Source organism: Rhinoraja longicauda, chromosome 32 (genome assembly GCF_053455715.1).
Source record: "Rhinoraja longicauda isolate Sanriku21f chromosome 32, sRhiLon1.1, whole genome shotgun sequence".
Lineage (NCBI taxonomy): Eukaryota > Metazoa > Chordata > Chondrichthyes > Rajiformes > Arhynchobatidae > Rhinoraja > Rhinoraja longicauda.
This window is the reverse complement of record NC_135984.1, coordinates 1,179,413-1,203,624: the sequence shown is the minus strand read 5'-3', so window position 1 is coordinate 1,203,624 and position 24,212 is coordinate 1,179,413. Positions and strand designations below refer to the sequence as shown.

Sequence of the window (24,212 nt, the reverse complement as noted above, 5' to 3'; positions counted from 1 at the left end):
ATGCCATGCACACCCACATGCACACACACAGGGAAATCGCAGTGAACCCACTGTTCACTGTTTTGGGTTATGGACAGGGACTGGAGCACCCAGAGCAAACCCATGTGGCCACAGGAAGAACGCGTCAACTCCATACAAACAGCACCCGAAGGGATCGCAATTGAACCCAGATGGCTGGAAATATGAGGCAGCAGCTGGATTAGTGGTGTTGCCCAATGTAATGCTGTGATGCTGACTGGTGTTGTACCTGAAGCTGAGGTTGCTGCCATAGCTGTGGGCAAGGCCACGGTTGGCAGAACCTCTACCTGTAATTCACTGGCCACATGGGTGCCCACCGTCTCCAGTGATCTGGGTGACTGGAGGCAATGCCAGTATGGCCACCCTCACTCAGGTTCCAAACTCCCGGTCACACCGGCAAAGTTGGCAACCCAAGCAGAAAGCCGCACATCAGCCCCAGTGATTAGAATAACATGCTTATTCTGTTAGTTGGCAGTATGGGGCTTCAGATTGAGCTCATTGTTACAAAGTTTTACTTTTATTTCCGAAAATAGATCCTTTCCAGTCTGCAGCAAGCTCGATTTCTAACTACAAAATACCCCACAAGGAACTGGATAAAAAGTAGGCCATTTTGTGTTGTATAAAACCTATGTTTCTGGAATGTTCCCTGCCACTGATTGGTGGACTTGTAGCTACCTCCTTCCAGGGGCGAAAGACATAAAGATATGTCACAACGATCCAGTCAAAGCTATTTCTGAGAGTTTGCCCGATCTTGGATTATTTGGACAAGATGTGTCCCATGAATAATTTCAGGATTCCTTAGGATCACCCAGGCAAGAGTTTAGAGTCTCCTGAATCATTACAGTGAGTATTGTGGGGTGTGATTACTTTATTTTATATAAAGTACACCTTCAGCCACTTTGGGCCAATGTTAACCAGCCAGTGGGAGGTTTGTGGCTGGTGGTGACATGGGTTCGGTGGCAGGATCGGGTGGGGAATGTGGACCTGATTTGCTGTGCCATCGACTGGACAATGAGTAGATCCACCTTGCCACAGCAGATCAAGGAGACTGCTCACCGACCACTTCTCAACCACAATGGGAGCAGGGAATTGACTGAGGGCTTTGCTGCCAATACTTAACTCCCCATAAAAAAGAATTTAGAGGAAAGGTTCCATTACCATTCCCATCAATGGGCAACCAGCCTGGGTGTTCATTATGTTTTACCAATGTGCCACCTCCCCATTGACACACAATTTAAAAACATGCACAATGATAGCAATACCCCTAGTTCTAGTTCACCACACTCATATGGCACTCAAGACAATAAGCGCGGTATTTATGCTGATGTGGCAAAGCTAGTGCCGTGGCAGAGTGCTGCCAGTTTTGGTGATTATATCTGCACACAGTTTGGAGCTGGATCCTGTACACAGTTTGGAGCTGGATCCTGTACACAGTTTGGAGGTGGATGGCATGCATGATGAATCAAAAGCGGGTTGGCGGCCATCACGGCAGAAGGCGGGCACATCAGAGAATGTGAAGCAGCACAGGTAGAGGGTAGAGGAGAACCAGTCTTGTCCCAGGAAGCATGACGATAAAGGTTGTCACCAGGGGCCAGCCAAGGCAGCCGCCTCTCACTGCCCCCCCTGCCGCCTGCAAAAGCAAAACACATTTGCAACAAAGCTGGAAGGAATTTCAACCTCAATACCACAAATGATTTTACATTATAGTCTTACAGAACGGAAACAGGCCCTTCATCCCAACTCGGCCATGCTTTCCTGCTTCTTCCACACGGCTTTACCATTAGCACATAATGAGAAAATGAGCTGCCACCCTCACTCCATCTTGAATGGAACCAGGCGTGATCTGACTTTTCCTTCCATCCATGGCAACCTTCACCTCCTTGTCCATGAAGTGCCCATCTACATTGAAAGTAGTCATGGACTTCTTTCCACCACCCTTTGAGAGAGTTCTAAAGAGTTTGGATCGTCTGAGATTAAAAAAACAGTTGCCCCATCCCTCTCCTAAATGGGTGACCGCTTATTTTTAAATAACGATCCCCATTTCCAGATTCTCCCACAAGAGAAACCATCCTCTTCACATCCACTCCGCCACGACACTGAAGGATCTTATTTGTCACGATTTCCTCACGAGTACCTCCCCATTCCACGTATTTGTCCAGTCATCCCTCTCTGAATGCTTCCAACAGTCTTCCTTACATGAGGAAACCAATGTGAATGCAGAACTAAAATGTAATCTCCCCAAAACCTTGTGAAGCTGCAACATGATCTCACCATTTGGATATTCATTTGCCCAAACATTATTAGTCTTCCTAATTACTTAGTACCTGCAAACATACTAAATCATGTAGCTGCCTCCGTATTTCACATCTCTGCAATCCTACACCAGTTAAATATTTTTTATTTTAATCCCATTTCCCCTGATTATACTTTATATGGCTGATGTTTGTGTGACTTGCAATCTCCTGATGTTCTCTTCCCAACTTGCTTTCCCACCTCTCCTTGTGTCATTTGCAAGTTTAACACTTGTATCTTGGTGCCTTCATCCAAGTAATTGACATAAATTGTAAAATGCTGTAAAAATCACAACACCAATACACATCTTGTCAACTCTTAAAAGACCCATCTGCATCTATAATCCATTTCTTGTTAACGAACCAATCTTTTATCTACAGAAACCCGTCACCTCCTGTACCATGAAGCTTTTACATGGAAATATATTCCTGTTTCTTCATTGTTGAGGGTGTGAATCCCAGTCTATATACGAGGGCACTGTGGGATTACTCTTAGCAGAGAGACTGCAGAGGTTGAAGGAAACTGACAGCACCTGCTTCTCAAAGGCAGGTGGGGACGGGCAATAGACATGGGCCTCAACAACACTACACCCTATGAAATCAACCTTTTTGAACACAAAAAGCTGGAGTAACGCAGCAGGACAGGCAGCATCTCTGGAGAGAAGGAAAGGGTGATGTTTCAGGTCAAGACCCTTTTTCAGACTGATGAAGGGTCTTGACCGGAAAAGTCACCCATTCCTTCTCTCCTGAGGTGCTGCCTGTCCCGCTGAGTTACTCCAGCTTTTTGTATTTATTTTTGGTTTAAAACAGCATCTGCAATTCCTTTTCTACAAAATTAATCGTGTGGATAGTGGGTCTTGAACCTGCCATGTCCCAGTCACGAACGCTACTACTATGCACCAGCGTGTCCAATCATCCTTACTTCTCCTCTTCTTCCTGATTGCCCTCCCCATCGGTCTTTCCTTCCTCTTCAGTTTTCTGATCTTCGGACTGATTATCCTGTTTCTTTTTCCTCCTCACGCACTTCACAACGACTAAGACGAGAATGAGGACACCGAGCAGCCCGCCGACAGATGCTCCGATGATCACGCCCACAATGGAGTCACGTTCAGGCGCCACTGGAAGAGAGGGTTGGCGTTAGCAACAGTTTCCTGCCTCAGGCAGACACTGGATGTGAGCATTAGTGGACCTTGGTCTGTACCTCAGTAGGTTGTGGAGACCACAAGTATACGAGAAAAACTTTAGACTTTAGAGATACAGCACGGAAACAGGCCCTTCGGCCCACTGAGTCCGTGCCGCCCAGCGATCCCCGCACACTAGCACTATCCTACACACACTTGGGACAATTTACAATTATACCAAAGCCAATTAACCTACAAACCCGCACATCTTTGGAGTGTGGGAGGAAACTGGAGCACCTGGAGAAAACCCACACAGTCACAGGGAGAACGTATATACTCTGTACGGACAGCTCCCGTAGTCAGGATCAAATTCGGGTCTCTGGCGCTGTGAGGCAGCAGCTCTACCCGCTGCACCACTGTGTGTCGAGAGTGATAAATATTCTAAAACTTATAGAACTGAGGGTTTTGAGGAAATGGCACACCTGAAATCTGGGGCAGATGAACATATTGAATTGCGGGGCAAGTGGGTTCACTGGTCACTAACTCCAATCTGTCATGTTTTTGGTCGGGAAAGATGCTGCCTTTGAATTGCTAAATGCCTACATCCACCAGGCCATGGTGGTCTCCCTCTCCCCCCACCCTCCCTCCCACCCTCTCCAGAGAATAGAATGGAATTGGTCGGATGAGTGTGGATGGGTGTGTGAAGATGGATGAAGAGCCAGACTGAATGGTTGATGATGGTTGATGATGGTTGATGATGGTTGATGATGGTTGATGATGGAGAGGGGCTGGGATAGTGGCGCTCTACACTGGAGTGTGGAGGTGTGGTGATGATGATGTTGTCTACCCACAATACCTTCTGTGACCACGCTCAGATGGATGATTCCCAGTCCTTTGTGCCGATCGGGTGGGTTTAAGACGTGACACTTGTAAAAGCCCTCGTCATCGGTCTGGATGTCGTGAATGGTGATGGAGACATCTTTCTTCTCCAGGTTTCCCGACCACTGCACCCGACCCCAGAAACGTTCCGTTCTGGAGAAGATCAGCCTGTGATGGTACTGCACAAACTGTCGGAGAGAAGGTAAACGGCTCATTATGCCGGTATGGGCACGTGCTGGAATCCACTGCTTAACTGCAAGAACCGGGCGGCCAAACAAGATCTGTGGAGGTAAAGGAATGGTTGATGCTTCGGGCCGAGACCCTGCATCTGGACGGTGAGAGCAGAGTGAGATGATCAGTACGTGGCAGTGAGGGCAGTGCGAGATGCAGGTAGGTTCGTTTGATTGTGTGTTTGTCAAACTTCAGTAGAATTGGTGTGGGACATGGTGTGTATGAATTTTCAGAAGGCTTTCAATAAAGTCCCACACTGTAGGCTGGGGAATATGGTTAGAAGATGAAATGTTTGCGGTAATATACTGACATGGACCCTGACTTGTTTTTTGGAAGAAACCAGAGAGTAGGAATAAATGGAGAAACAAGGATCTGCAGACAACTGGCTTAGGGGCCTGGTAAGTGATAGGTGGACACAGCTTAGGCAGCAGCTCTACCAGCTGCTCCACTCTGTGTGTGGAGACTTATGAGGGAGAATAGGTTGAAAGGAAGGAAGTGGGGGAATGTGACTGATGAGATTGCTGTGAAAGTATCTCGATTTCTCCATCCCATTAGATTGAGTGTCCCGACCTGAAACATCATTTATCTATGATCTCCAGAGATGAAATCCCCCCTTATATCTACCAGCTGCTCACACCTCCATTAAACCTCTCCCGAACAGCTAGACTTTGACCATGCATTGACACCTGCCTTATCGAGCTGGCGAAGATGTAGCTACACAACTCATGGAGCCACAGAGATGTGGAGGCCTGGTCTCCATGCGCTGATAGTGAGTGGGGTAGAGGGGCTTTTCCAGTGAGTGGGTGGAGGGGCTGCCCTGTCCCAGTGAGTGGGGTAGGGGCTGCCCTGTCCCAGTGTGGGGTGGAGGGGCTGCCACAGTGAGTGGGGTAGGGGCTGCCCTGTCCCAGTGAGTGGGTAGAGGGGCTGGGCTGTCCCAGTGAGTGGGGTAGAGGGGCTGGGCTGTCCCAGTGAGTGGGGTAGGGGCTGCCCTGTCCCAGTGAGTGGGGTAGGGGCTGTTCCAGTGCGTGGGTTAGGGGCTGCCCTGTCCCAGTGAGTGGGGTAGGGGCTGTTCCAGTGCGTGAGTTAGGGGCTGCCCTGCCCCAGTGAGTGGGGTAGGGGCTGTTCCAGTGCGTGGGTTAGGGGCTGCCCTGTCCCAGTGAGTGGGGTAGGGGCTGCCCTGTCCCAGTGTGTGGGTTAGGGGCTGCCCTGCCCCAGTGAGGGGTGGAGGGGCTGCCCTGTCCCAGTGCGTGGGTTAGGGGCTGCCCTGTTCCAGTGAGTGGGGTAGGGGCTGCCCTACCCAGTGAGTGGGTAGAGGGGCTGGGCTGGGGACCGGGACTGGGGTTGTGGACAGCAGAGGTTCCACCCCTCAAACACCCTCCCGAAAGCTGAGCAGGTATTGGTTTATTGTTCCACAGCAAGTAATGTGAATGGAAATGCTGCATTTGGATTTTGCAGTTGAACTGCCCTTGATATTTAGAGACCTTAAATGTTTTTATTAAACATGAAGTAGTTAATAACCAAAAAATTGTTTCCTCGCTGAAAACTTACATAATTTTCAGAAATAATGAAGAATATTAACAAAGGTAAAATATCGCACAGTGAACCGGCACAGATCTACTTGCACTTTATTCTGTTTGAAAACTGTTCTAATTTGTTTCATTGGGTTGTTTAAATTAATACTGACTAGCTAATTAATTTATTTAATTGTATGGGAGGCGCATTCCCAATCTCGTTGTACCCCTGTACAATGAGAATAAAGATATATTGTATTGTATATTTAAACCGGCATCTGTCTTTTCCATTCACTACCTGATCTGTAAGCCTAAAATCTCCATTAAACTCTTGTCGCCCCACCTAATCAGTGTTTGGCTTCACATGGTAAGCCACTCAGACCAGGGGACAATTCAGGAACAACAACAAACTGCCTGTGTATAAATGTATAAAATCATGAGAGGAATAGATCGGGTAGATGCACACAGTCTCTTGTCCAGAGTAGGGGAATCGAGGACCAGAGGACACAGGTTTAAGGTGAAGGGGAAACATTTAATAGTAATCTGAGGGGTAACTTTTTCACACAAAGGGTGGTGGGTGTATGGAACAAGTTGCCAGAGGAGGTAGTTGAGGCTGGGACTATCCCAACATGTAAGAAACAATTAGACAAGTACATAAATAGGACAGGTTTGGAGGGATATGGGCCAAACACGGGCAGGTGAGACTAGTGCAGCTGGAACATGTTGGCCGGTGTGGGCAACTTGGGCCGAAGGGCCTGTTTGCATGCTGTATCACTCTGTGACTCGAACTCTATGTCTACGTTTGGCTCTGCAACAACCTGTGTAATATATATTACTGAAACTTCACGAGTTGTTGGTGCCAATGATGGAACAGTTTTAGTTCACTTGCTAATGAATTATAGATTGTTCATTAGTAAATATATTTCATATTCTCTAATTTTTACAACTCGCTTCCCCCTGTATGTTTATAAATCGTACTCATTTTTGTTCCCTCTGGTGGGACAATCTCTGTCAAACCTGAAGCCAATAAAAGATATTCCCTTCTAGAACAAGTTGCTGGAGTAACTCAGCGGGTCAGGCAGCATCTGTGGAGAACACAAACAGACAATGCTAGAAGGATGAGAGGAGATCTTATCGAAACGTATAAGATTATTAAGGGGTTGGACACGTTAGAGGCAGGAAACATGTTCCCAATGTTGGGGGAGTCCAGAACAAGGGGCCACAGTTTAAGAATAAGGGGTAGGCCATTTAGAACTGAGATGAGGAAAAACTTTTTCAGTCAGAGAGTTGTGAATCTGTGGAATTCTCTGCCTCAGAAGGCAGTGGAGGCCAATTCTCTGAATGCATTCAAGAGAGAGCTAGATAGAGCTCTTAAGGATAGCGGAGTCAGGGGGTATGGGGAGAAGGCAGGAACGGGATACTGATTGAGAATGATCAGCCATGATCACATTGAATGGTTGTGCCGGCTCGAAGGGCCGAATGGCCTCCTCCTGCACCTATTGTCTATTGTCTATTGGGTCAGGACCCTTCTTCAGACCTGATCCATTTGTTCACATCTCCACAGACGCTGTCTGAGCCGCTGAGTTAATCCAGCACTTTGTGTTTTTTATTTGTAAACCAGCGTCTGCAGTTTATCTGCAATCCCTCCATAAATATTCCCTTCATCTCTGACCCCCAGACAACAACCCTCCCATTGGTCAGCTGAAGGCCAGGGCACAACACCCATAATTAAACACGTTCTAAGATTAAATATTAATGTCAATATCCTTTTATCACCAACTTTCTTCATAAATTGGCAGTAAATTAGGAGTTTGATAGCAAATTGACATTAGTTCCTTTTACAATTTATTTACGACGTCTGGAATGGGTTAACTGAGCAGATTTTCATCAACCCGTTTACCACTGCGGCCTGCAACCACAACAACCTGACTGCGGGCGAGGACAGCGGGAGAAGGGAAAGACATTGTGGCCTTCCATCACAGTGAGGAGAGGACTGGAGGAGGAGACTCACTGTGATGGATGTTTCTTTGATGGATGTTTCTTTTTTTTTGTGTGTTTTTTTGGGGTTGGGTGGTTTGAGTGCCTGTTTGATGCTTTTATTGTTGGACTGTGTTTTTGGGGGTTTTGGGGTTGTGTAATTTGAATGCCTGTTTAGCGCTTTTATTGTTGGACCGTGTTTTTGGGGGTTTTGGGGTTGTGTGATTTGAATGCCTATTTAATGCTTTTATTGTTGGACTGTGTTTTTGGGGGTTTTTGGGGTTGGGTAATTTGGGTGCCTGTTTAGTGCTTTTATTGTTGGACTGTGTTTTTGGGGGGTGTAATTTTGATGCTTATTTAATGCTTTTGTTGTTGGACTGTGGGTGATTGAATTAACATTTTGTTCAAGATGGCCGCGCCGTTGTGTTTGACTGCCTGCCACTGTATGTTTCTTTTTTTTCCTAGTCAGATGTGCAGCACTTTGGTCAACGTGGGTTGTTTTTAAATGTGCTATACAAATAAATTGACTTGACTTGACTTGACAACTGGGGCAAAGTGAAGAGAGGAGTTTCTCGAATCTGACTGTGTGTCATGTTGATTCAGCCAAAGGAACAACACAGCTGTCAGTCCAGTTGTCCTTCAGTTGGTTCAGACAGTTTAAATGGCTGCTGGATTCAGTAACATGTCCTACTCTATCTCATCAATGTTTACTGTTTCATTTCCTTGAAATAAACATTGAATCAAAGGAGACGGAACACTTACACGGTCTTCTGTGCAGTTCTCACATTCTTGGTAGGTCCAGTTTAAGGAGAAGTCCTTGTTCTTGATGTTATAACATGAGTTGAAGGTGCAGGTCAGCTTGGCTGATGTCCCATTCAGCTTGACCAGGTGGGGAGTGACCATGACCTCCATTGCTGAGCCAAGGTGGACAACAGCGAGAGGAAGGAGAAGAAGCCATCAGAAAACAAATAGTTTCAGTTTAGTTAGAAGTGTAACACGGAAACAGGCCCTTTGCCCCACTGAGTCCATGCCAACCATCAATCACACCTTCACACTGGTTCCATGATATCCCACTTTCACATCCACTCCCTGCACACTAGGGACAATCTACAGAGACCGATTAACCTTGAAACCTGCACATCTTTGGCACACGGGAGGAAACCAGAGCACCCGGAGGAAACCCACGTGGTCACAGGGGAAACGTGTAAACTCCACACGGACAGTACCTGAGGTCAGGATCGAACTCCAGTCTCCGGAGCCGTGAGGCAGCTGCACTACCCGCAGCCCCACCGTGCCACACTACTGTTTCCAAACTGAAGAACATAGACAGTCTTCACAACCATGGAGATTTGAGGAACAGTTTAAATAGACATTATTTTAAGTTGCAAAGTGTTAACGATCTTATATTAGTGAGGCCACAGTATCCAAGGCAACAATAATATATAGACTCTAAAAGTGTTCTTTTAACACCCCCTGTGTATTTCATAGGGGAAATTGCAGAGCCACAAAGCTTTTCACAGTGCCTCGGTACACGTGATCATAAACTTAACTGCAGTAACCATATAACGTGATTATTAGGCCTGATGGCAAAGGTTTGTCTATATTGACAATCAGGAGAGGCAGTAATGGGGGATTAGGCAGCCTATCGACAAGGTGTGTGCATTGACAGCCCTCCCAGTGCCGGCTTCCTGCAGCATTAACTGCACCAGACTCTCTCTCTTGCAGTATTAACTGCACCAGGCTCTCTCTGTTACAGCATTAACTGCACCAGGCTCTCTCTGTTACAGCATTAACTGCACCAGGCTCTCTCTCTTCTTGCAGTATTAACTGCACCAGACTCTCTCTCTTACAGTATTAACTGCACCAGGTTCTCTCTCTTACAGCATTAACTGCACCAGACTCTCTCTATTACAGCATTAACTGCACCAGGCTCTCTCTCTTACAGCATTAACTGCACCAGGCTCTCTCTCTTCTTGCAGTATTAACTGCACCAGACTCTCTCTCTTACAGTATTAACTGCACCAGGTTCTCTCTCTTACAGCATTAACTGCACCAGGCTCTCTCTCTTACAGCATTAACTGCACCAGGCTCTCTCTCTTACAGCATTAACTGCACCAGGCTCTCTCTCTTACAGCATTAACTGCACCAGGCTCTCTCTCTTCTTGCAGTATTAACTGCACCAGACTCTCTCTCTTACAGTATTAACTGCACCAGGCTCTCTCTCTTACAGCATTAACTGCACCAGGCTCTCTCTCTTACAGCATTAACTGCACCAGGCTCTCTCTGCCTGTCATGCTGCAGTTGTACCTTTTCCCATTGCAGCTCTATTTGCATATTGCTCCACTTGAAACACAGCTCAGTGTCTCTCCCCCCGTCAGCATCAATGAGTGGCCGGAGACCGCTGGACTGCTGACTCAGCAACCCGTACTCACTGCTTGTCCCCAAACCACTGCACTAGACAGCAGCCATTCCTCACGAAGTACTGAAAGCAATCACATCCTCAGCTCCTGTCGTCTAAGGTGTAGCTTTCTGGTGAACAGGGCTTCAGAAAAGAGTTTATTTTTCCGGGAGAGACTCTGGCAGTGTGGTGCTCTCTCAATGCAGAGACAGTGAAAGATCAAGGACTTTGTACAAACGGACCTCATGTCATCTGTAAAACTAGGAATGTCCTCAGGCAGCTGAATAATGGACCCTCGTTCCCCACAACCTGAGAGGGGATGGATGTATTTCACAGACAACTGGTATTGCTAATCCAGGCAAGTGTGGATAAACGTGGTGCCACAGAAGTCAATATGAAGAGCCTTAGGTAATGGATTCTTCCTCACTGGGAGGACGGAGATGGATGCGAGTCTGTAAACCCCCATGGACAGGTCTCCACACACAATCAAAAAGTGATTGTACTACAAGAAAACTACCAGGAACTATTTGACTGACAAAATACTGTCACAAGTCCCGTCCGTGTGGTCTGGACTAAGACCCAGTCGGGAGAGGAAATTGCCAGTGAATCTGGTCTCTCCTCCATGGCAATGATGTCTCTACTGGAAGCTGGGCCATGGGACAAATGGCCTCAGTTTCTCCTCCGCTTTCCCTCTGGGGGCTCCAGCCCATCCCCACTAACTGTGGAAAATGAAGCTGGGTGAAAAACTCCAATGCTGGGGCCCCTGACCTGAAATAAATGATGGCACAGCAGGAAGGACAAGGTAAGTGGAGACATTGCCAATGGGCCTAAGGAGTTATTAATAACAATAATGAATAAAGTGTTTGTAAATCTTGTTGTAGTGACCAACTCTGCTCTAATTGGACGTTACTGGACTTTAACTTGCACTGAACGTTTATCTTGTATCTATCTGTACACTGTGGACGGCTCGATTGTAATCACGTACGGTCTTTGCACTGGGTGGATAGCATGCAACTAAAAAGCTTTTGATTGTACTTTGGTACACGTGACAATAAAGGAAACTAAACCACAATGAGCTCATTAACTTGTTTCACAGACCGCCCTGAAAGAGAGATCAGAATCGCGTGGCTTCACAGGAACGGCAGCATTGTTAGGGTTAACACTGGCATAATAAAGGCAGCTTTGCTGTTTTTTTAACTGATACTGTTCCTACTCTGGAACCATTTGATCATAAGGTCATAAGTCATAGGAGCAGAATTAGGCCATTTGGCCCATCGTCTACGCCATTCAATCATGGCTGATCTATCTCTCCCTCCTAACCCCATTTTCCTGCCTTCCCCACATAATCTCATGATGGAACACGGTGGAAGGGTGTCCCAGTTACTAGAGCTGCTGCCTCACAGCTCCAGCTGCCCAAGTAAAATCCTGACCTCCAGTTGCCCAAGTTCAATCCTGACCTCTGGTGCTGTCTGTGTGGAGTTTGCATGTTCTCATGTGACCATGCATGTTTGCTCTGGGTCCACCTGTTTCACCCATCCCCCATCAATGTTGCGGCTGGGAGGCTAGGACTTTATTATGGAGCGCAAGAGGACAAGGGGTGATCTCATAGAGGTGTATAAGATCATGAGGGACACAGATGAGGTAAACGCACAGAGCCTCTTGCCCAGATTAGGGGAATCGAGAACCAGAGAACATAGGTTTAAGGTGAGTGGGGAAACATTTAATATGAATCTGAGGGGTAACCTTTTCACACAGAGGGTGGTGGGTGTAAGGAACGAGCTGCCAGAGGAGGAAGTTGATGCAGGGACTATCGCAATGTTTACGAAACATTTAGACAGGTACATGGATAAGACATGTTTGGAGGGATATGGGCCAAATGCGGGTAGGTGGGACTAGTGTAGCTGGGACACGTTGGTCAGTGTGGGCAAGTGCTTTTTTTTACAATAGGTGCAGGAGTAAGCCATTCTGCCCTTCGAGCCAGCACCGCCATTCACCGTGATCATGGCTGATCATGCACAATCAGTACTCCATTCCTGCCTTCTCCACATATCCCTTGTCTCCGCTATCATTAAGTTGGGCCGAAGGCACTGTTTCCACTGTTTATTACTCTATGACTCTAGTGTAGATGGGGCATGTTGGTCGGTGTGGGCAGGTTGGGATGAAGGGCCTGTTTCCACACTGTATCACTCTGTGACTCTAGTGTAGCTGGGACATATTGGCCGGTGTGGGCAGGTTGGGATGAAGGGCCTGTTTCCACACTATCACTCTGTGACTGTTTTCAGGGTGCAGGATAATTGCTGCACTACCTACCACTGGTGTTCAATGTTCAGATAGGGATTGGATCCTCTGACCTGACTTGAAGCCCATCTCTGAGTTTGAGTTGGTGGCAGGTAACACGGATTTCATAGAAAGAACCCATAGTTTTGGACATTTTTCCAAATTACCAGACTCCAGGATAAACCTGGACCGTTGCCACTTAAACCCACCTCTGTACTCCCCAACGTGGGGCAACATCTCAAAGTCAACTCTATCCAACTCATTCACCGTTAGACTTTAGAGGTATATTGTGGAAACTGGCCCTTCAGCCCACCGAGTCCGTGACAATCAGCGATCACCCCATACAACAGGCTATCCTACACTCTAGAATCAATTTACAATTTACAGAAACCTATTAACCTACAAACCTGCACAGTCCCAACAAGAATATTCAATATGGCATTAATGTAGGATTGGGGTAAATGGGTGGCTGATGGTTGGCCTGGACTCAATGAGCTGAAGGCCCCGTTTACATGCTGTGGGTTTCTATGGGTCTACGACTGAGGCTGGAGAGAATGTATAAGAGAGATAGAGTAGTTGAGACTGGTGGAGATTGTGGGTGTAGAGGGGAGGGGAGCAAAGTAAGTCCGGTGGAACAAGGAGGGTGAGAATAGTGGGGAATAAAGGAGAAAATGGCAACCTGAGAGTTAGGAGCAAAGGCTTGGGCGCAGGGTAGGGAGTGAGCATCAAAGGTGGGCAACACTGAGGGAGGTAATGTGGGCAAATACTGGGGAAACAGCAAGGGAGGTGAGCCAGAAAGTAGTTGTAACTGAGTTTGGATAGAGGGGGAGGAGGGAGGAAGGGGGGGGAAGGAGGGAGGGAGGGGGGAGGGAGGAGGAAGGAGGGGGAGGAGGAGGGAGGGGAGGAGGAAGGGAAGGAGGGGGAATGAGGGGAAGGAGAGGGGAGGAGGAGGGAGGGGGAGGGTGTGACCACCTTCTCCTTGTGCTGTGGCTGCACGCCAATAGCAAGCAGTATTGATGTTTTGATTCCAGTAGTGGACTAATTATAGTCTGTATCCTGTTTATGTATCTGTAATGAGTTACCACATGTGTTGCTGCAGTAACTATGGTCTGTAAAAACTGTACAGCCCTCTAGTGGTTATTCGGCATTGATCAGCATTGAGCATTCCAGATGAAGGATTATTACTTTGATGGAGAATGACCATGTTACAGGTTCCTGAGTAGATCAGAGTTAATCTTATAGACAATAGACAATAGGTGCAGGAGGAGGCCATTCGGCCCTTCGAGCCAGCACCGCCATTCAATGTGATCATGGCTGATCATTCTCAATCAGTACCCCATTCCTGCCTTCTCCCCATACCCCCTGACTCCGCTATCCTTAAGAGCTCTATCTAGCTCTCTCTTGAATGCATTCAGAGAATTGGCCTCCACTGCCTTCTGAGGCAGAGAATTCCACAGATTCACAACTCTCTGACTGAAAAAGTTTTCCCTGAGTGGAGTCTCAGTTCTAAATGGCCCACCCCTTATTCTTAAACTGTGGCCCCTTGTTCTGGACTCCCCCAACATTGGGAACATGTTTCCTGCCTCTAACGTGTCCAACCCCTTAATAATCTTATATGTTTCGATAAGATCTCCTCTCATCCTTCTAAATTCCAGTGTATACAAGCCTAGTCGCTCCAGTCTTTCAACATATGATAGTCCCGCCATTCCGGGAATTAACCTAGTAAACCTACGCTGCACGCCCTCAATAGCAAGAATATCCTTCCTCAAATTTGGAGACCAAAACTGCACACAGTACTCCAGGTGCGGTCTCACTAGGGCCCTGTACAACTGCAGAAGGACCTCTTTGCTCCTATACTCAACTCCTCTTGTTATGAAGGCCAGCATTCCATTGGATTTCTTCACTGCCTGCTGTACCTGCATGCTTCCTTTCAGTGACTGATGCACTAGGACACCCATATCTCGTTGTACGTCCCCTTTTCCTAACTTGACACCATTCAGATAATACTCTGCCTTCCTATTCTTACCACCAAAGTGGATAACCTCACACTTATCCACATTAAACTGCATCTGCCATGCATCCGCCCACTCACACAACCTGTGAGAGTCACCCTGCAACCTCATAGCATCTTCCTCACAGTTCACACTACCACCCAGCTTTGTATCATCTGCAAATTTGCGAATGGTACTTTTAATCCCTTCATCCAAGTCATTAATGTATATTGTAAATAGCTGCGGTCCCAGCACCGAGCCTTGCGGTACCCCACTAGTTACTGCCTGCCATTCTGAAAGGGACCCATTTATCCCCACTCTTTGCTTTCTGTCTGTCAACCAATTTTCTATCCATGTCAGTACCCTACCTCTAATACCATGTGCTCTAATTTTGCCCACTAATCTCCTATGTGGAACCTTGTCAAAGGCTTTCTGAAAGTCAAGGTACACCACATCCACCGGCTCTCCCGTCAATTTTCCTAGTTACATCCTCAAAGAATTCCAGAAGATTAGTCAAGCATGATTTCCCTTTCGTAAATCCATGCTGACTCGGAACAATCCTGTTACTGCTATCCAAATGTTCCGCAATTTCGTCTTTTATAATTGATTCCAGCATCTTCCCCACCACTAATTATAGACTAACTGGTCTATAATTTCTTGTTTTCTCTCTCCCTCCTTTCTTAAAAAGTGGGACAACATTAGCTACCCTCCAATACACAGGAACTGATCCTGAATCTATAGAACATTGGAAAATGCTCACCAATGCCTCCACAATTTCTAGAGCCACCTCCTTAAGTACCCTGGGATGCAGACCATCAGGCCCTGGGGATTTATCAGCCTTCAGTCCCATCAGTCTACCCAACACCATTTCCTGCCTAATGTGAATTTCCTTCAGTTCCTCCGTCACCCTAGGATCTCTGGCCACTAGAACATCTGGGAGATTGTTTGTATCTTCCTTAGTGAAGACAGATCCAAAGTACCGGTTTAACTCGTCTGCCATTTCCTTGTTCCCCATAATAAATTCCCCCGCTTCTGTCTTCAAGGGACCCACATTTGCCTTGACTATTTTTTTCCTCTTTACATACCTAAAAAAGCTTTTACTATCCTCCTTTATATTATTGGCTAGTTTACCCTCGTACCTCATCTTTTCTCCCCGTATTGCCTTCCTAGTCATCTTCTGTTGCTCTTTAAAAGAGTCCCAATCCTCCGGCTTCCCACTCTTCTTTGCTTTGTTATACTTCTTCTCTTTTATTTTTATGCTGTCCTTGACTTCCCTTGTCAGCCACAGGTGCCTCTTACTCCCCTTGGAATCTTTCCTCCTCTTTGGGATAAATTGATCCTGCAACTTCTGCATTATTCCCAGGAATACCTGCCATTGCTGTTCCACCGTCTTCCCTGCTAGGGCCTCCTTCCAGTCAATTCTGGCCAGCTCCTGCCTCATGCCTCTGTAATCACCTTTGCTATACTGTAATACTGACACTTCCGATTTTCCCTTCTCCCTCTCAATTTGTAGAGTAAAACTTATCATATTGTGATCACTGCCTCCTAATGGCTCTTTTACCTCGAGTCCCCTTATCAGATCAGGTTCATTACACAACACTAAATCCAGAATTGCCTTCTCCCTAGTAGGCTCCAGTACAAGCTGTTCTAAGAATCCATCTCGGAGACACTCCACAAACTCTCTTTCCTGGGGTCCATTACCAACCTGATTTTCCCAGTCTACCTGCATGTTGAAATCTCCCATAACCACCGTAGCATTACATTTGCGACACGCCAATTTTAGCTCCTCATTCAACTTGCACCCTATGTCGAGGCTACTGTTTGGGGGCCTGGAGATAACTCCCATTAGGGTCTTTTTACCCTTACAATTCCTCATTTCTACCCATACTGATTCTACATCTCCTGATTCTATGTCACCCCTTGCAAGGGAGTGAATATCATTCCTCACCAACATATTGTGATTCTATCGTGATTCTATCATAATTATATCGTGATTCACCAAGTTCGTACAGAATGTGACCTTATTTAAACAAACCCTCAGATGTTGATGGACAACTGACCTTGTGATAACAAGCCATTAATGAAGGAAGACCTTTTCTGGAGCAGATGATGCTCGTTGGGTGAGGAGCCTGAGGAGGTGATGCTGCAGTACCTGAGGGTTGGGATCATAAGCCACAGCATCCATTTGTCCACGGTGTGACTAACCATTGCATTGTTATCCCTTCAGTTCCAACCGTCCAATTTTAGCAAGGCTCCTTGATGCCACAGCTAATGTCAAGGACAGTCACTCCCATTTCACGTCTGGAACGCAGCTCATTGAATCATATTTATCAAAGGCTGTGGAAGGTTTGGTGTTGAGAGGGTCTAGTGAAAGCTAGACTGAGATATTGGTGAGGTGTACTATTGAGTTAGTGCAGTCGACGAGGACTGACTGGGCCATAGTTAATAGTTGCTCCTCTGTTGTGAGAACGTCGACAGCCTAGTCATTCCTCTGGTGATGGACAATAGACAATAGACAATAGACAATAGGTGCAGGAGTAGGCCATTCAGCCCTTCGAGCCAGCACCGCCATTCAATGCGATCATGGCTGATCACTCTCAATCAGTACCCCGTTCCTGCCTTCTCCCCATACCCCCTCACTCCGCTATCCTTAAGAGCTCTATCCAGCTCTCTCTTGAAAGCATCCAACGAACTGGCCTCCACTGCCTTCTGAGGCAGAGAATTCCACACCTTCACCACTCTCTGACTGAAAAAATTCTTCCTCATCTCCGTTCTAAATGGCCTACCCCTTATTCTTAAACTGTGGCCCCTTGTTCTGGACTCCCCCAACATTGGGAACATGTTTCCTGCGTCTAACGTGTCCAATCCCCGTGATTGAACCGTGTTGGCCGCAGAGTAAAACTGTATCTCACATTGGCTCTCTGCCCACATTTAAAGTTCACCATCTATATGGTCTTGCCTCTCCCTGCCTGTAATCTCCCGCAGACCCTAATTCCACAATTCCCTTCATGACTTTGATGATTCAGCTTTGGTGACTCTGCCTTCAGTGATTTGGCCTCTGCTCTGGAATGTTTCCATAAAATTCTCTGTCATTCTATCTCTCTCCCTCTCCCTCTCCTTTTTTCTACACTCTTTGAAGTTGGTTAAATATCAACTTCTGTATAATTTGTTCACCACGTACTTGTACCTCCCTTTCTTCCGTTAGTTGTGTGTGCCACTGGCAAGGCCAGCATTCCGTTAGTTGTGTGTGCCACTGGCAAGGCCAGCATTCCGTTAGTTGTGTGTGCCACTGGCAAGGCCAGCATTCCGTTAGTTGTGGGTGCCACTGGCAAGGCCAGCATTCCGTTAGTTGTGGGTGCCACTGGCAAGGCCAGCATTTGATGCTCATCCGTAATTATCCTTCAGAAGGTGGTGATGAGAACTGTTGATGAACATATGATGACCATTATCCCACAGGCATGTTGTGCAATGGCGGATTTGGATACAGTCCCAATAAAGGGACAATAATGCATTTCCAAATCAGGATGATGGGGCTCCAGGAATTGTCATCATAGGAATTGTCATCATTCCCAAGTGTGGAAAGTGTTGATGAGGAAACATTGGCAAGTTGCAGGAATATATTCTCTATAAGATAGACACAAAATGCTGGAGTACCTCAGCGGGTCAGGCAGCATCTCTGGAAAGAAAGAATGGGCGACGTTTCGGGTCGAGACCCTTCTTCAGTCTGATTCCAGGACAGAGATAGAATGTAGTCGGAGACTGTAAGACTGGTCGGAGAACTGGGAAGGGGGAGGGGATGGAGAGAGAGGGAAAGAAGGGCTGTTTGAAGTTAGAGAAGTCAATCTTCATACCGCTGGGGTATAAGCTGCCCAAGCAAAATATGAGGTGCTGTTCCTCCAATTTGCGCTGAGCCTCACTCTGACAATGGAGGAAGCCCAGGACAGAAAGGTCAGTGTGGGAATGGGAGGGGGAGTTAAAGTGTTGAGCAACCAGGAGATCAAGTAGGTTTAGGCGGACTGAGTGGAGGTGTTCAGCGAATCGATCGCCGACCCTGTGCTTGGTCTCATCGATGTACAGGAGTCCACACCTGGAACAGTGGATACAGTAGATGAGGTTGGAGGAGGTGCAAGTGAACATCTACCTCACCTGAAACGACTGTCGGGGTCCTTAGACGGAGTCAAGGGGGGAGGTATTGGGACAGGAGATGCATCTCTTGTGGTTGCAGGGGAAAGTACCTGGGGAGGGGGTGGGAAGGGACGAGTTTACCAGGGAGTAGCGGAGGGAACGGTCTCTGTGGAAAGCGGAAAGGGGTGGAGATGGGAAGATGTGGCTACTAGTAGCATCCTGTTGGATATCCAGTGAATATCCAAGATGGTAGGTGGGCTGGCAGTCAAGTAGGTTGATTTCTTTTGGATTATATTAAGTTTCTTGAATGTGTTTGGAAATGCATTTAATCAGACAGTGAAGACTACTCTCACCCAACCCTGACTTGTTGCCGATGCAGGCTGGGAGCAAGGAGTTGCATCATTCATCATACAATCTCCATCATCCGACCTGCTCTTGTAACCATTGTATTCATCATACTGGCATCAATCTCTGCGTCCAATTTAATTCTTGCAAAGTAACTTGGAGTACATTAAAAGTGGTTTATAAATGGAAATTGATAAATGGAAGGGTTGTGGTGTGATCAGTAAAATGTTGGTGTGGAATGGAAGAAAGCCACAGCTAATAGTCTCTGCTGCCTGGCAAGGAGAGTGGCCAAGGCTATCATTCATTGCTTTTATGGGTGGGTGTGTTGAATAGACTATTGGAAAACAAAACAGGACCAGGAAATGGAGAAAGGAAACAGATCACTATTAAATGAGTGATATCATTTAGATAGACACATCCCCAGGATTAGGTTATTGAAGGTTGGAGTGATATCAGTAATTTAATGTTGTGATGGGAACAATGAGTGTTATAGAGAGATGGAGAGATCAAACAATATTGTACATCTTCTTCCACAGACCTGAAACTTTAATTCAGTTTGCCTCTATTGATGTAGATTTTCAATATATATTGATAAACTTGGTTGGTTCCCAGGGTGGGGGTGGGTGAGATGTGGGGAATAAATGAGTCAGAGGGGAGTCGATAGATTAAATTAGTACTGCATGGAAGTTATTGTGTGTCAGAGAGAGGTCAATAAATCAGGTGATTTTTGGAAGGAATGAAAGTGTCATGGAGAAATCAATAGATTAGATCAGTCCCTGGGGACAAATGTGGCCCGATAGAGAAAGATCAAAGGAATAGTTCATTTCCATGCAGGAATTATCAAAGGGTAGACAAGGATCAATAGGTTTGATTATTTCCGCCAGAGAAAGGGTGAGAGATGTCATTCAGTGTCAGCGAACGACTGAGGCCAATGTGTTTGTATTGTGGACGGAGCTACGATTATGGCCTCGTGTTCGCTCCAAGCTCACAACCTTTTTAAAGATTTACCCATGATAATTATAATCAGATTACACTTTCATAATCTATACACCAAAAGGAAAAATGATGTTCTGACTTTAGTAAATTATGTATGCAAATTCCCAACTGTTTATTTAACTATTAAGAATTGCAACGTGGACTACAGTCACTGTTAAGTTCCATTGCAGCTTTTTTTTAAGCAAATTTTTTAAAAGGGCACTTGAGTGGCACTTTTGTCCTGTGGATGGTTGGCTGGGAAGACAGTGTTGGTTTTGTTGAGTCACTGAGTTCTTCTTGAACCTGGCATTGTCATGACGTTAGATGGACATAAAATGCTGGAGTAACTCAGCGGGACAGGCAGCGTCTCTGGAGAGAAGGAATGGGTGATGTTTCGGGTTGAGACCCTTCTTCAGACGTGTCAGTTTGGTCAAACTAAATGGTCTTTAGCAACTCATAGTGAATTAGTTAAAGCTTAACCTGTATCTGTACACTGCAAACGGCTCGATTGTAATCATGTATTGTCTCTCCACTGACTGGTTAGCACGCAACAAAAGCTTTTCAATGTACCTCAGTACACGTGACAATAAACTGAAGTAAACTGAACTGCAAGTGCTCCTCCAATCTTACAGATGGAACGCAAACAATTATAGGTGTTGTAATTCTAAGCACCATCGACCTGAAATATTCTCTGTTTCTCTCTCCACAGATGCTGAGTGTCTCCAACAGATGCAGCTGCAATCAACTTCTGGGAAGTGATCGCACTTCAATAGCACTTCCCTTAACCTCTGGAGATTCCTAAAAATTCAAATCTTTAGAAAGGCAACACAACAGCCAATTTACAGACAGCAAGGTTACACAGCACAGAGTATGATCCCAGCACAGCTACACAGGCAGAATGATCACAGCCAAATAGTGGCCCAACTAAACTCAACACAGCCACCTTCTGAAACGTTTGCTACCATATAACTCATCAAAATACTCCCAAGGCAATTTTGTTTTACTGATGTTAGTTCAGAGCTAACGATTGGCCAGGAACCACAGAACAAATCTTCCTTCTCTTCTAAGGATGAGATTTTCTATGTTCACCTGAGAGTTTAATATCTCATTGAAAAGGCTGCAATAGCCCAATGAAGATCTCGACCCGAAACGTCACCTATTCCTTCTCTCCAGAGATGCTCCCTGCCCGCTGAGTTACTCCAGTCTTTTGTGTGTATCTTGGGGTTAAACCAGTTCCATCCTACACATACCTCAAGAGCCCACGACACTGGGGGCAACAAATTACACCATCTCCAAATTCAGATTTGAACCATGTTGGACAGTTGTATCGGGACAAATAATGTTTCATAACAGGGAGTTTTAGTATATTAATCTGTATTTCTATACTACCAGAATTCAAACATTAAGAGTGAACAAACGTAGTGATCTGTTCTTATTCACTCATGTTAAGGGGCGTCACTTTTAGGAATTTATTAGTAGATTAAATCGATCACTTGGGTAGTCAGGGAAAGCACATCATGGCTGCCTGCCACCAGGCCTAATGGATTTCAGCAGCAATATAAATATTTAGTCCATTCCCAGGAGCAATATCCTTCCATGTAAAGACAAGGCCCAAAGCAGAGTCACAGAGGAGGGTAGATGGAGAGACAAGGGCAACTGTTTCAGGTTAATGATGTTAAGGACATGGTTGATCAGGCCAGGTGAGGACAATTGGGATGGAATCCACCCATTCCAAGTCTAGCTACACACGACTATATGCAGTGGGTCAGTGTCAGCAGTGGGTCAGTGTCAGCAGTGGGCCAGTGTCAGCAGTGGGCCAGTGTCAGCAGTGGGCCAGTGTCAGCAGTGGGCCAGTGTCAGCAGTGGGCCAGTGTCAGCAGTGGGCCAGTGTCAGCAGTGGGCCAGTGTCAGCAGTGGGCCAGTGTCAGCAGTGGGCCAGTGTCAGCAGTGGGCCAGTGTCAGCAGTGGGCCAGTGTCAGCAGTGGGCCAGTGTCAGCAGTGGGCCAGTGTCAGCAGTGGGCCAGTGTCAGCAGGGCCATGGATTATTGATGGCCGCTCCATGATGTGAAGGTCTTGCAGGTCCCAGTGTGATAGCTTCATAATCGATTGGCCACTCAACCAAACAGCCACAGACTATTCACGATTTTAAATTATGAAGATGTTCAGAAACAATGGATGCCTTTGACTGTGTTTTCCCTTGTCATCACAGCTAGTCCTATAACATCCACCCCTCCTCTGGGCGTAACAAGAGGGACCACAGATGAACACAGCTACCACAGCTTGAGGTTCAGTGGCAGTTAGTTGCTCAAAGATGCAAACACAGGGAAGGATGAAAGTGTGGGTGAAAATTCAAGATGCAAATCAGCCACTTTTATTGTGCTCTGTGTCCATCAGTTGGGCATGTCCATCCCTTGAGTTCAGATTCCAGCATTGACAGGAATTGATGTTTTAGTCCCTCGGTACAGACTCTGTCAAGGCACACAATCACTCTCTCCCACTCTGGAGAAGGTAGCAATTCACGGAAAACAATGAGTACATTTCTGAATTACAGCCTTCTGCGACACAAGTAGCTCGACTGGAGAAAGGTTCCTGATGGGGGTGAAGACATTTTGTCATGTCGGCCTGAGCAAAGGCAAACAAACGTGTGTGGAGTGTGTGTGTGTGTCTCTGCCTCTGTGTGTGTCTCTCTGTGTGTCTGTGCCAGTGTGTACTAAACAATTTAAATAGCTGAGATGGTTCACCAATCTCTCAGATAAGAGCCCAAAACAATGTCTTGATATTGTGGATCACCATAATCTAATTATTATAAATGTAAATAGTCCAAGAAATTGTGGAAATCAGACCATTTAATGAAGACGTTGCAATCAGTATCGAGGAGGCGATTCAGATATTCTCGCATACAAACCCTTTAATGTTTTTCTTTGTCAGAAGGTTGACAGATGTAGTTTGCAGTCTCTGCCTTCAGTCGCCATAGTGATTCAACCCGCCTTGCCCCTGCACTTTCTTTACCGTCCACCCACCCACCCATCTACTCGCCCCTCTCTCTCCCACCACCCCTCCCCGGCACCATCCTTTATTTTGGGGTTTTTTCTCTCTCCAGAAAGCTTACAAAATGCAATGAACGGTTTGCAACTTACCCCAGCCGCAGGACAGCAACATTAGCCCAAACAGGGCAAAACGGAGCAGTTGGAGAACAGGTTTGGCTGTAACTTTCATCCTGAATTTCCCAAAGATGGATAAATGGTACTGGAGGCGAGGCTGGGGTCGGTGCTGGGCGCTGGGCTGCTTTAATGCAGAGTGTTCAATATGGCTGGGTGTGTGTTTGCAGGGATGGGAAGGGGTTTATTCTGGGCTGGGGAGGAGGCGAGAACGATGCTGTTGCTGAGCGGTGTATGTGATGCCGGGCTCGGTGTAATTAACAGCCAGGCTGTCACCGGTAGAATGGCTCATTCCCACACACATTACATCTCCATATTTACATTCGTGAGTAGGGGGGAAATAACTAGGAAATGCACCATTTCAACTGTATTAGCATCGATACGTTGAAGAAGATGCATGAACGCTCGGGAGGGAGGGAGGGAGGGAGGGAGGGAGAGAGGGAGAGAGAGAGAGAGAGAGAAGGGGTTTACTGATGGGGTTCAATGGGAGGGTGCGGCTGGAGGGATCATGTGTGTCATATTCAATATATTAAAAATATACAATATAATTATTTCTTTCCCACTGAGAATTTGTTTGTATATCTTCCGTTTTAACCTCTCCTCTCGGCTAATTGATAACGGATCCTCGCCCCGTGATCCAGTTCCATATTTGCCGTGGCTCACCTTTTGCATTTCCCTCTCCTGTCCACCCATCCTCCCTCCCTCCCCTCCCCTCCCCTCTTCCCCCTCTCCCCTTCTCTCTGTCCACCCTCCCTCCTCTCCCCTCTTCCCCCTCTCTCCCCTTCTCTCTTCCCCTCCCCTCTTCCCCCTCTCCCCTCCCCTCCTCCCCCTCTTCCCCCTCTCCCCTCCCCTCTTCCCCCTCTCCCCTTCTCTCTGTTCACCCTCCCTCCTCTCCCCTCTTCCCCCTCTCTCCCC

General features: G+C 46.7%; 1 protein-coding gene across 2 annotated transcripts; it reads right to left on the bottom strand.

Moving 5' to 3' along the window:
• Positions 1 to 23,718, bottom strand: LOC144608737 (sodium channel regulatory subunit beta-2-like). Of its 2 annotated transcripts, XM_078426771.1 has the most exons (5): positions 23,277 to 23,715; positions 8,791 to 8,942; positions 4,287 to 4,497; positions 3,232 to 3,427; positions 1 to 1,648 (listed from the first exon to the last, which is right to left on the bottom strand). In XM_078426771.1, exons 1-5 carry the CDS (start codon positions 23,353 to 23,355, stop codon positions 1,630 to 1,632), a joined length of 657 nt encoding a protein of 218 aa, XP_078282897.1. In that variant the 5' UTR covers positions 23,356 to 23,715; the 3' UTR covers positions 1 to 1,629. The 2 variants fall into 2 exon arrangements, with proteins under 2 accessions (XP_078282897.1, XP_078282898.1); XM_078426772.1 differs by lacking the exon at positions 1 to 1,648 and having other exon boundaries at positions 3,228 to 3,427; positions 23,277 to 23,718.
• Between the last annotated feature and the right edge of the window lie 494 nt (positions 23,719 to 24,212).